General features: G+C 41.7%; 1 protein-coding gene across 6 annotated transcripts in view; it reads right to left on the bottom strand.

The window, feature by feature from the left end:
- TMCO4 (transmembrane and coiled-coil domains 4) overlaps positions 1 to 13,738 on the bottom strand; it is a 130,775-nt gene that overhangs the window by 24,639 nt on the left and 92,398 nt on the right. For 5 of the 6 annotated variants that reach the window (XM_049878122.1, XM_049878123.1, XM_049878120.1 and 2 more), the window contains one exon: positions 13,515 to 13,601. The exons of the other annotated variant lie outside the window; for it this stretch is intronic. In XM_049878122.1, coding sequence (XP_049734079.1) covers positions 13,515 to 13,601 — 87 coding nt within the window. The remainder of the gene's footprint in view (positions 1 to 13,514; positions 13,602 to 13,738) is intronic. 6 annotated transcript variants of the gene reach the window in all.

The raw sequence follows: 13,738 nt of genomic DNA on the forward strand, positions 1-13,738 counted from the left end.
TGAGGTCCCATTTATTTATTTTGTCTTTTACTGTTTGTGCTTTTGTTATTACGCTAGATAATCCATTGTTAAAAGCTAGGCCCGATGGCGTTGCCCCTACATTTTCTTCTAAGAGTTTTATGATTTTAGTTTGCATATTTAGATACTTAATCCATTTTGAATTTGCTTTTGTGTATGGTGTGGGGCATGGATCCTGTTTCATTTTTCTGCATGTGGAACTTCATTTTTGCCAGCACTATTTATTAATGAGATTCTTCTTTCCCCATCGAATGAACTTAGTACCCTTGTCAATAGTCGATTGACCATAAATGTGTGGGTTTATTTGTGGACTCTCAATTCTATTCCATTGATTTATGTGTCTATTGTTATACCAGTACCAGGCTGTTTTGATTACTGTAGCTTATAATATGTTTTCAAATCAGGAAATGTGAGTCCTCTTAGTTTGTTCTTCTGTTTCAACATGGTTTTAGCTATTTGGGGCCTCTTGTCATTCCACAAAAAGTTGAGGATTGATTTTTTCATTTCTGTAAAGAAGGCTGTTGGAATTTCGATCGGGATAGTGTTGAATCTATAGATTGCTTTGGGGAGTACTGACATCTTAACAATATTAGCTCTTCTAACCCAAGGACATGGACATCTTTCCACTTGTCTTCTTTAATCTTTTTCAACAATGTTTTATAATTTTCATTGTATAAGTCCTTCATGTTCGTGGTTAGGTTTATTCCTTGGTTATTTTATTCTCTTAGATGCAATTGTAAATGGAATTATTTCCCCAATTTCCCTTTCAGATTTCTCATTTCTGGTGTATAGAAATGTAGATGATTTTTGTTTGTTGACCTTGTAGCCTTTGGTTTTGCTAAATTCCTCTATTAGCTTTAGAAGATGTTTTGCAGACTTTTTGGGATTTTCCATATGTAGGATCCGCAAATAGAGATAATTTCATTTCTTTTCCAATCTGGATACCTTTTTATTTATTTTTCTTGTCTTACTGCTCTGGCTAGGATTCCTAATACAATATCGAATAGAAGAGGTGAGTGTGGGCACCCTTATCTTGTTCCTGATTTCAAGGGGAAAGCTCTCAGCCTTTCTTCATTAAGTATATTGTTGGCTGTTGGCTTTTCATATGTACCCTGAATCATACTGAGAAATTTCCCTTCTATTCCAATCTCCTTTAGGGTTTTCATCATTAAAGGGTGTTGGGTTTTTATCAAATGCTTTTTCTGCATCCATAGTGACGATTATGTGTTTTTTTCCTTTGTTCTATTGATGTGGTATATTACACATTGATTGATTTTGCGATGTTGAAACACCCTGCATTCCTAGAATAAATCCCACTTGGTCATTATGTATGACTCTTCTAATATGCTGTTGGATTCTGTTCACTAGTAGTTTGTTGAGAATTTTTGCATCTATATTCATAAAAGATATTGGCCTGTAGTTTTCTTGTGGTGCCCTTGTTTGGTTTTGGTATTGTAGTTGTTTGCTTCATAGAATGAACTAGGGAGTAGGCCTTCCTTCTCTATCCGTTGGAAGATTTTAAATAATACTGGTGCCAATTCTTCCCTAAATGTTTGGTAGAATTCTCCAGTGAAGAGATCTGGTCCAGGACTCTTTTTTTGTTGGGAGGTTTTTGATCACTGATTGGATCTCGTCACTTGTTAAGGATTTGTTGAGACTTTCTATTTCCTCTTGAGTCAGTTTGGGTAGGTTGTGTGCTTCTAAGAATTTGTCCATTTCGTCTAGGTTATCCAGTTTGTTGCTGTACAGTTGTTTATAATATTCTGCTGTAACTGTTTATTTCTATCGGGTCAGTTGTAACATTGGCTGGAATCTTTATGGAAGCAGATTGCCAGGTCTTTCCTCCACTGAGCCGCTGGGTGGGTTCAAATCACCAACCTTTAGGTTAGCCGTGGAGTGTAAACCATTTGTGCTATTACAAAAAACATAAAAGGTAGTTGCCTGTGACCTTGAACAGAGACTAGTAGTTGAACCTCATAAAAGAGTCCAGAGAGCAGCAAAATCAAGTCAGGGTTGACAGTGAGTTGAAAACACATTACCCAATTTGGGTAGGCCTCTTCTGCTTTCATCCTTAACTGTTGCTGCAGCCAGATGGGGTGTATCTTAAAGAGGATTTGCTCTCTGTGTGGTTGCAAACGTGGAAATAAGCTACGTGGCAGGCTCTCAGTAAACACAGCTGTTAGCTGAGGCAAGTCAACAAGAATCACATGATTCTCTGTGGTTTGGCAGTTATGATGTAGTTTGGCAGTCACATGATGATGTTATCACTTCCATAATGAGATTCGACATAATGTGATCACCTCCATGATGGGATCTGCTGTGAGCTGCCAATCAGTTGAATGGGAGTTTCCTTGGAGGTGTCGCTTGCATCAAATATAAGTGGACTTTCTGGCAAGGCTCATGGGCTTTTGCTCACTCTGGATCCTGCAGCTGGCTGCTGTTTGTCTGACCTCCGGTTCCTGGGATTTGAGCTAGCAGCTTATCTGCCATCTTGCCTGCCTATCCTGGGATTCATTGGTCTTCACAGCCTATGAGCAAGAGCCCTACTGTCTGACTTGCGGATTTTGAATCAGGAGAATCCTCCAGCGTGACTCACGTTCCAGCCTCTACAACTGCGTGAGCCATTTCCTTGAGAGAAATCTCTATATATATTTATATGCCTTACTGGTTTTGCTTCTCTAGGGAACCCAGCCTAAGACACACTCCAAACCAAAAGACCTGTTACTGTCATGTTGATTCTGACTCGTGTCAGAGTAGAGCTGTGCTCTGTAGGGTTTTCAATTGCTGATTTTTCAGACGTGGATCCCCATGTCTTTCTTCTGTGATGTCTCTGGGTGGACTCGAACCTCCAGTCTTTTGCTTAGCAGCCAAGCACATTAACCATTTTCACCACTCAGGGACTCCAAGAATCACCCTGTTGTTGTTAGGTGCTGTTGAGTCGGCCCTGACTCATAGATGTTACATGTGATAGAAAGAAACATTGTCCAGTCCTGTGCCATCCTCACAATGGTAGGTAAGTCTGAGCCCATTGTTGTAGCCATTGTGTTAATTCAGCTCATTGAAGATTCCCCTTTTTTTTGCTGACCCTCTACTTTAGCAAGCACAGTGAACTTCTCCAGGGATTGGTCCTGCCTGATGACGTGTCCAAAGTAAGTTGAGACAAAATCTCGCCATCCTTGCTCCTAAGGAGCATTCTGACTGTACTTCCTCCAAGACTGGAATCACCCTGTTGTTGTTGTTGTTAGGTGCCGTGGAGTCGGTTCTGACTCATAGCAACTCTGTGTACAACAGAATGAAACACTAGTCCAATGTAGGGTCCAGTGTGGGAAGTCAGAGACTTACACCAGCTGACCATTCCCAGAAAGAGGATGGTCCAGGACAGGAAACATTTGTTAGGAAAAAGAAGACACTGACTGCTGTAGTAGCTGCTGGAAAGGGGGGAAAAAGTCAAAGTTCACTGTTCAGTCCAAAATATTACAATACAGGAGATTTCAGTCTTCCAGGTAAAGTGTGGAAAATTCTCACTCAGGCACTGTTTTTAAGTGTCATGCAGGCCCCTTTCCTGGGCACAGATGACTCCCTTATTTTGTGATGTGGATTCAGGGCAGAATGGCCCCACTTTTTCCTGGCCTTTTCAAGGCCAAAAAAAGAAACTGAAATTTAACATTTTAATAATAATTAATATGAGAAGATCTAACCACTTTTTTTTTTTTTTTTTTGCTGTGGAGGCATAATAAATGTTTGCTGCAACAGCTTTGGATTTATTCCTACCCCTACTGTTACTTTTCTTCCTGTGGGTTTTTAAGGTACAAAGATCGTCTTAGTCCCTGGGTGGCGCAAACGGTTAAGTGCTTGACTATTAAACGAAAGGTCGTTGGTTCGAACCCACCCAGACGTGCCTCAGAAGAAAGGCCTGGTGATCTGCTTCCAAAAGATCACAGCCCTGAAAACCCTATGGAGCACAGTTCTCTACTCTGCAATACATGGGGTCACTATGCGTTGGCATTAACTTGACAGCAACTGGTACTGGTACTAAGATTGTTTTATAAATATTTAGACTTTTTATGTAAAAGAGGGCAAGGACCCAACATGCATTCAGTCATATTCAAGTTCAAGAGCCACAGACACATGCAGCTTTTACACATGAATTCCACATTTCCTGACAGTTCTCTGTATGTTATTAATATCCTATTTTTACCGTGAAAGCTGGAGGCCCTTCATCCTGTTACAACTTTAGCACCAAGGGGGTTCCAAACGTCTTGCAGATTAAATAAAAGCTTTACCTGTCATAGTTTCACTCTTCTGCTCTTAGTTCTTCTTGTCATTCACTTGTGCAGTGAAAAAAATTTTTTTCTCAACCCTTTCTTTCCTTCTACGTCTTATTTTTATTCTTAACATGGGAGCTGAAGCCATCCCTTTAATGTGTAAGGTATACGCACGAGAGATCTTCTGGGAATGATGGAAATGTTCTAAAATTGGGTTGTGGTGATGACTGAACAACTCTGTAAATTTACTAAAACTCATTGTAGACTCACAGTGGGGAGGGAACTTTATGGTATGTAAATCACACTTCAGTAAAGTCAGATCATATTACTTCTGTGCTCAGAACCCTTCCATGGGGCCCTTCTCTCTTAGGGTAAAAGCCAAAGTCATGGTAATGGCTGGTGAAGCCCTGTGACCTTCCCTGTACTTCTCCCTCACTCGCTGTGCTCCAGCCACACTGGCCTTGCTCTTCCAGAACATTCCAGGCTTTCCCCTTGCTGTTCCCTCTTCCTGAATACTGTTCCCCCGAATCCCCACATGCCTCACTCCCCTACCTCCTTTGCCTCTTTGCTTAATTGTCACCCTCTAAGTACCTACCCCATCGGAAAGGCAGTCATCCCACGCCTACCAGGTACCCTATCCCCCTTCCCTGGTTTATTTTTCTCCAAAGCATTTATCACTATCTGACTTACTACACATTTTACTTTCTAAAAGTCTATAGTGTAGTCTCCAGCTAGAATGTAAGCTTCAAAAAGGCTGGGACTGTTGTCCTTTTTGATCACTATTGAATCCTCAGGCCCTAGAACAGTGCCTGGCACAGAGGAGGTGCTCAATGAATATTTGTGGAATGAATGAAAGCACTGGGACTCAGCAGTGTGAATGTTTCAGGCTGAGAATAAGTGGAAGTTTTTTTCTTCTTCTTACTGAGATCTCTGAAAGCCAGATAAAATCAAAGGAAGAGTAAATGAAAGTAAATGAAAGAGTATTTTAACATTGTTCCCAGCTCTTTGATTACTTGTTTTCAGGAGTTCGGTTCTGGGGGACTGATGCTACTATGAATGACTGCAGTCTGCAATGGGCAAGAATAATGAATGGTCCTTTCCAGAGCTAACGCTGCCTCGTTTTCCATCTCCAGGTGCAGATAATGTGATCCAAAGGTTCACGGTAACCTTCTCAACAAGTACATACCATCAACCGTGTTTACAGAATCTCTTGGGCCAAGCTTATATAATGAGAAGCTCAGAGTCCCCACCCTTTTAGCTGATTCATGGCGCAGTTTGGGATGCCCAGTCTCTGGAGCACAGATCCAGGGTGACTGGGAGGGATCTAGGAAGCCGCACGTATACCAACCACTGCTGGCCAACTGTTGTCATTGTTGTTAGTTGCCACTGAGTCAGCTCCGACTCATGGCGACCTTCTGTGTAACAGAATGAAATGTTGCCTGGTCCTGTGCCATCTGCATGATCACTGGTATGTTTGAGTTCAGCTGGCCAATGAAATGCCTCATATGTCTCCCATATGTCAGTGTCACGATTTTAAGATCGTACGCAGATGGTGTTGTGACTCACAGAATACAGATCCATATAAAAAATTTGTGCATTCAGAGTAGCTCTCGGTCATTATGTATTTTCTTAATCAGTTGACATTGACAGTGCGACTTATGTGTGGGCCTACAAAAATGTTTGCCATTAGAAAGCGTCCATGTACTCAAAAGAATGGGACCCATCAGTCCGATGGAAGTGGTGTGACCTTTGGCATGAGAGAAACCTGTGTCTGAATCTAGTTTTGCCTCTGTGTGAACTAAGGTCAGCGATTTAATAATTCCAAGCTTCAGCTTCATCATCTATAGACTAGAGATCATATAATAATACTGACTTCCCAAGGCTGGAGTAAGGTTAGGTGTACAGGGCAGTGTCTGGCACATGGGCTCAGTCAGTGGCATCTGCTCCGCTGTTGTTGCCACACAGACCATCAACATGGCAACTATGCACGAGTGGTGTGTCTGCTACATCATCTTTGGAGATGGCCTGGGCATTTGCAGTTAATGTATCTGCTGCTATTCAGCCACTAATCACAAGCACTGTTTTAGGAGTTCAGCAGTGGTGGGAAGTGGTGATGACTGGCAGACTGTAGCAGAAAATAGTAGCATTGGTTCCCTTCAGAACAGATCCTCCGATGAGGAGCAGTTGAAGAGCTGTCAAGTGTAGTTAAACACTTCTTCATTTGCTTTTATCAACCAGGGTTTAGATAAATCAGTTTATATCTTATCATGCTTTCAGTGGTTCACACTGGTCTCCTGCAATGGTACTTTTATCACTTGACACTGCTGGAAGTCAAGATTGTCTTAGCTTTATAAAAATATCAAGAGCTGAGAATGGACAGCTTCTTCATAATAACAAACTTCATTTTCCACTATAGTCTTGGTCTTGAAAATTGTGCACAAACTGAGTTTTTGTAAAATGAAACATTTTAAAAATGTACGAAATACCGGCTCTTTAAAAGAAGTTCATGGAGAATCCTTTAGGACAGTGAGGGGCCCCTTGCCAATGGGAGACGAACCACCTGTGATGGCTAATACTATGTGTCAACTTGACTAGGCTATGATTCTCAGTGATTTGGCAGACATGTAATCACCTTCCACTCTGTGATCTGATGTGAGCAGCCAATTAGTTGGAAAGGGAGTGCGGCCTGCATCCAATATATAAATGGATGTTCTGGCAAAGCTTGCTCTCTTTTCTTGACTGCATTGATGCCTGACCTCCAGTTATTGGAATATAAGCCTACAGATGCCTCCAGCCTACCACCTGACCTTGGGTTTGCCAGCTCCTGAAATCATGTGAGCCAGCAGAGGTCTTCAGCCTGTCGTCTGACCCATGGATTTGGGACTTACCAGCCCCCACAAGTACGTGAGCCATTTCCTTGAAGTAAATTTCTCTCTCTATATATCTGTGTATGCTTCATTGGCTTTGTTCCTCTAGAGAACCCAGACTAAGACACTGCCTTTAGCTTTGCCCTTGTCATCTTGCTCTTTTCATACAGTGAGCTTTCTTAAAGTGAGGTAACCCTTTGCAGAGCTTTCAAGGTATTTCTAAATGGCCTTCCCTGGGAGTTACACAGAAATCTCATCCAACAGATGGAAGGGCAACACCACACACTTCCACGTGCCTATCACATTGTCAATAATGAGATTCTCCTGGGCTGCAAAGACCAAAGGAGCTCAAGTTTGAGAAGCAAAAAGGAAGGACCTTCTCCCTCCTGGCAGGGGGTTGTGTGTGTAGTGAGTGATAAGGTGGTAAATAAAGGAGAAATGTATCCCATGACTGCGGGCCTATAACACAGCCCTCAAAGGAAACCACATGAGCTGCGTCTAGACACAAAATCCATTCCAAAGATGCACACGCATGTGACAAACACACAGAGAGAAGCGGCCAAAGGGAGGGAGGGAGAGAGACAGAGAAAAAAAAGGGGTTTTGACTGTGCCCACAAATTGGGTTGAGGTTCACACCAGGAAGAATCACTTAAAAGAAGCCACCTGGACATATTATTAGGATTGGGATGAATTCTTTAGGGAATGACCAGGCCTTCAAAATGAGTCTCCTCTTAACTGTCTCTCCCCTAAGAGAACCTCTCGCCTTTGATTCTCCTTTATTTGGCCGTGCAAAGTGATACGGCTGCTGCCAGCATCTGGGGAAAATTTATCTGCTTTGCCTGACTGCTCCTCGCTCCCACCCAGGGAGGCGGGGCTGGAGAGGTGCAAGCTGGGTCTGTCTGAGGACAAAGCAACTGGTGGATGCAATTCCGTGGAAGGGAAAGAAATCACTTCCAATGTGATGTCTGCTATCGTGGGGAGGAAAGAACCAGCTGACCGAAAGTCTGTTCTGCATTTTTGCTGGTATCTAGCGACAGCCCAGAAGTCATCTGCAGCCAAGTGGGCATTTAGGGACCAAAGGGTCAGGACGCTCAGACTCATCTGCGTGAGCAGATTGAGAAACTCCTTTGTCTTGGTTTTATCTTGCAAACATCACAGGTTTAACTTCTTAGAGGCTGGGAATGAAACTGAAGACAGGTATCTTGCTGCAAATGTCTTGATAAATTTTTTTTTTTACTTTTTTTTTTTTTAAACAAGGTTCTGGAATTCTACTTCTTAATCCTTCTCTTCCTCCTCTTCTTTAGCACCATTATCATCATCACTGTTTATTATGGGACAGGCTCTGGACTAAGTGTGAGAGCACAAGTAGCTTAGTGGTAGAATTCTTGACTTCAATGCAGGAGACCCGGGTTTGATTCCTAGCCAAGGTACCGCACACGCAGCTGGCACCTGTCTGGCAGTGGTGGTTTGTGTGTTGCTGTGATGCTGAACAGGTTTCAGTGGAGCTTCCAGGCCAAGACGGACCAGGAAGAAAGGCCTGACAATCTAATTCCAAAAATTGGCCAGTGAAAATCCTATGGATCACAACAATCCAATGGGCAACTGATCACGGAGTGAAGCAAGACTAGGCTGCGTTTTGTTCTGTTGTGTATGGCGTTGCCATGAGTTGGGGCTGATATGATGGCAGCTAACAACTGGACTAAGTGCTTTATACGTATATTATTTCATTTATTCCTCACAAGAATCCTCCAGTAACCATGACTACTTCCATTTTATGATGGGGAAGGCTCATCCCACAGAAACTATTGGAACTTGTTTATTTCTTCATTTTCTCTCTTACCCTCCTGGCCCACCTCCTTTTGTGATCAAATACAATCTTGAACTAAAATTCATGTTCTTGACAACTATGACATATTCCAAAACTCTGTCTTATAAACCATACACACACTTGCAAAGATTAACATCTCCAATTTGGCTGATTCACGAGACACACTGGCAGGCTAAAATTTGCTATAAGATTAATATGTTAAAGTGGGACCAGGTCAAGGGTATGCAGCCTTTTGCTTTGGTAATCCTTGGCACATATGCTAAACCAGATGTGGATAAACGGATATCGCTGAGAAAAAGAAAATGGGCCTGTGGGAAACATGACACGCTTTCTATTTTTTGATGGAAAATTACAGCACACGCCCTGACATGTGAACTCAATGTTCCCATCAGAAAGGTTAGATTTAGCTGAGTAAGCCAACAACACTTAGAAATACAGCTACTGGCAAGCTGCAGCCTGTGAACCAGTATAGAACAAGCACTTGCATTTATATACATGCGTGTAGATAAATGTTGCTGTTGTTAGGTTCCTTGGAGTCTGCTCCGACTCATAGTGACCCTCTGTACAACAGAACAAAATGTTGCCGAGTCCTGGGCCATCCTCACAATAGTAGGTCTATTTGAGCCTGTTATTGTAGCTCCTGTGTCAATCCATCTCACTGAGGGTCTTCCTCTTTTTTTGCTGACGCTCTACTTTACCAAGCATGGTGTCCTTCTCTGGGGATTGGTCCGTCCTGATAATGTGTCCAAAGTAAGTGAGGTAAAGTCTTGCCATCCTTGCTTCTAAGGAGCATTCTGGCTGTACTTCCTCTAAGACAGATTTGTTCATTCTTCTGGCAGTCACTGGGATATTGATTATTCTTTTCCAACACCATAATTCAAATGTGTCAATAAATAAAATATCATAAATGTTCTATCAGTTAGCTATTGCTGTGTAGCAAACCATCCCACAACTCAGTGGCTTAAAATAACAACCAACTATTATTTCTCATGAGTCTACAAATTGGCTGGGCAGTTCTGCTAAGATTAGCCAGGCAGGGCTAATCCCAGCTTTGCTCACTCATGTGTCTACGGCCGGCGGAGGGCTAGGAAGACTCAGCTGTGCTCCACATAGTTTCTCACCCTCCAGAAGGCTAGCCTGTACTTGTTCTTAAGGCAACAACAAGGTTCTGAGAGAGTGGAATCCACATTCAAGGCCTCCTGAGGCCTAGGCTTGAAACTAGCATGATGTCATTTCCTCCATCTTCTATTGGCCAATGCAAGTCACAAGGCCAGCCCAGATTCAAGGGGTGGGGAAACAGACTTCACCTCTTCATGGGAGGAGCTTCAAGGTCCCATTGTAAAGGGTGTGGATGGGGGCAGGGAGAATTGGGGTCATTTTTTGCAACCAGTCTATCACAGATGTATGCGATGTATGTGAAACACTGCAAAGCAATGACAGCTTATGAGTAAGAGGTTAAAAATTCCCGATACTACCACTGCTGGATTAATGTCTCTTTGAATTCTCATCCAGGGAGAAGGGTGGAGAGAATGAATGAATAGGAATTATGCCAGGATGCTGGGTTGGCCCGGCCAGACTGTTGGCAAGTGGCTGGTTTTCAAGGATGTGGTTTTGGGAGCCCTGAGCTGAGACAGGATCTACCTAGAGAACTGGATGAGTGAGCCAAGGCAGAATTCTTTAAGTAAGACCAAGGTGAGGTGAAGTGTTCAAGCACTGGGAAGACCAAGCACCAACATCAGATGCAGAGGAACAAAGGCTGGATAGAGATCAAAGCTGCAGAGTTTGGAGGCTTTTATCCAGTTATGATGTGGGCAGCTACTGTTTTACCCAGCGTGGTTCTGGTTATCAAGCACTGTGCTAGATACTCTATATCATTGCAGTTAATCTTTGCTGATTTTTTAATTTTATTTTATTGTGCTTTAGGTGAAAGTTTACAGAGCAAATTAGTTTTTCACTCAAAAATTTATATACAAATTTTTTCATGACATTGGTTGTAACCCCTGCAATGTGTCAGCACTCTTCCCCTTTCCACCTCAGTTTGTCCATTTCCTTTCGTCCAGTTTTCTTGTCCCTTCCTGCCTTCTCATCTTTGCTTTTCGGCGGATGTTGCACATTTGGTCTTATATACTTGATTAATCCGAGAAGCATGTGTTATTGTTTGTTTTACAGGCTTATCTAATCTTTGGCTGAAAGGCGAACTTCAGGATTCACTGCTTCTTGAAGTATATCCTTGAGTAGTTATTTCAGCAAGGGTCTGTTAGAGGTAAACCTGCTCAGACTTTGTCTGAAAATTAATTTTTTTCCTCAATCTTGACTGAGAGTTTAGCTGGGTATAGAACTCTAGATTGACAGTTACTTTTTCTCTTTCTTCTGGCTTCTATTGTTGCTTTGAGAAGTCTCTTCTTGGTCTAGTTGAGCTTCCTTTGAAAGTAATTCTCCTTTCCCCTTTTCCTTTTAAGATCTCTATTTCTGGTGTTCTACAATTTCATAATGACGTGTTTAGGTATAAAATATTTATCCTGCTCAAGACTCATGCTCCTTGAATCTCAGGAATCAATTCTGGAGAATTCTCTGACAATAAATTGTATCTCTCTACTATTCCCTTCTTTTTGAATGCATATTAGACAAACATTGAACCTTAACTTCTCTTTTCCAATTTTCTATTTCTTCATAATGCATTGTGGATAATTTCTTCAAATCAATCTTTCAGTTAATTATTTCTCTCTTCAGCTTTGTCTAATCTGCTGTTTAACTTCTCCACTAGGTTTTAATTTTAGTTACTCTGTTTTTCATTTCTAGAAGTTTTATTTATTTTCAAATCTCCCTATCCCCTTCTTCAATGTCTTGTTCTTTCCATTTATTTTCAATGTTCTAACTCATGTCTTTAATAACAACAAACATACTTATTTTGGGGAGGACGGCTCCAACAGAGTGTCCTATTGAAGACTGAGGGTCTAATCCTGATGTTTGTTGTTTCTCTTGACTTTCCCTCATGGAGATTTGTTTTCTCATGTGTTTTATAAGTCTGGATTATAAGCTCACCTTTAAAGCTGTGCGTATGTTTGGCCTGGGTTGAGCATGTATTTCTCCAGAGTAGTTTAGTGTCAATCTTTTTTTTTTTATTTGGGGAATTCTTGGACCATGCATGCAGTATAAATCTGAGTCCTAAACCCAAGTGAGACACGGTCCTAAACCCTAGAGGAGACATTCTTTTTTTCCTGCAGTCAAGGCACATACTTATTGCCCTGATTTTCTGTTCTCTCCTTGTTTCTGATCTCTGGTGATTTTCTTTACTTCTTGGGAGCTCAGCAGTATTTAAAGGGATATTTGTCATTTTATCTAGTATTTCTAGGGTATTTGTAGTGAATTTTCAGGTTAACTAGTCCATGTTATTGCCACTCCAGAAGTTGTTATTATATCTCTATTTCTTGTTATTTCTCTTTTTTTAAGAAAGGGAACAGGCCTCAGGCTCAGAGCCTTTGGCAGATGTCAGTGACAAGCTGTATTTTAATACTATTATTTTATTTTTGATGCATTTATTTTCTACTATTCCTTCTATTTATGACAAATAATACTGATTTTTCACTTGAAGGCAAAATTTCCTTTAAAAACAATTTAAGATTATGAGTTGTCATAAAAGATATTAAATGGGAACATCGATGATAAACAGAAATGACACAAATCGTAAAGCAGTACGAGAAGGACTATGGTTCGAAACCATGCTAAATCCACAGTGGTTATTACCCTGCCACCAGTCAACCTTCTCATGTCCACAGCATTGGCTATGGGACAGCAAGCCTGAGTCTACTTAACTTTTGATGTTCTCTGGACTAGAATATCAGGTTCACTTTCTGACAGCACAGCTATTTTAAAAGGTGAATGTATTTCAAATGGTAATTTGCTTAGTTTGATAAGAAAATACTCTCGAAACAGAAGATTTCTCTGTGGTTGCTCCCTGTTTCCCTATTCCCAAGCTTTACAATTCAGTCTTTTTTCCATTTCTATAACAAATGACACACTGATTGCTGGTAAGGAGCAGTCAGGGCAGAAAGCACTAAGAAAACTGCTGGTTGTAAGAAGTCTTTATGACAAACTCTGCCAGTTCTTCACATGAACAGCCCTACCGCATTGTGGAGCCCCGGACTGTGGTGTGGCCAAGATCCATCAGGGGCTTGCATCTTTGAGTGTCCCTGTGAGCACCTGTGAGCAAGACTGGAGCCCTGGTGGAACAGTGGTTAAGAGCTACAGCTACTAACCGAAAGGTCAGCAGTTTGAATCCACCAGCTATTCCTTGGAAATCCTATGGGGCGGTTCTACTCTGTCCTATAGGGTTGCTATGAGTCGGAATTGACTTGATGGCAATGGGTTTGGTTTTGGTTTTGGGTAAGCATGACTGGGTGTCCATGGACCTCCACAGCCTAGGCCCCTGGCCCCCTGGTAGAATAACTGGTGACTCCCTTTAAGCCCAGGGAATACAGAATCACATCAAGGACTTAACTGTTATTCTTCTTTCTCTCTCCCAATGAGTTTTCCTACCTGGGTCTGCCACAAGGCAGAGGTCTTCCAGTGACTTCTGAAATGCTGTGGAATTCTCAGAACAAACCCATCTGAGTTCCCTTCCATCTATGAAAAAAAAAAGGGCTATTTGACCCTGGTTTTGTATAGTTTTTGTCATTTTAATAAAGGTGAATTGTCACTAATGGGATCTAATTTTTATTTGTCTTTTCTTATAAGGAATCCTTTGTCAGACAATTTCTCCT

The sequence above is a fragment of the Elephas maximus genome, chromosome 3 (assembly GCF_024166365.1).
Source record: "Elephas maximus indicus isolate mEleMax1 chromosome 3, mEleMax1 primary haplotype, whole genome shotgun sequence".
NCBI classification, from domain to species: domain Eukaryota; kingdom Metazoa; phylum Chordata; class Mammalia; order Proboscidea; family Elephantidae; genus Elephas; species Elephas maximus.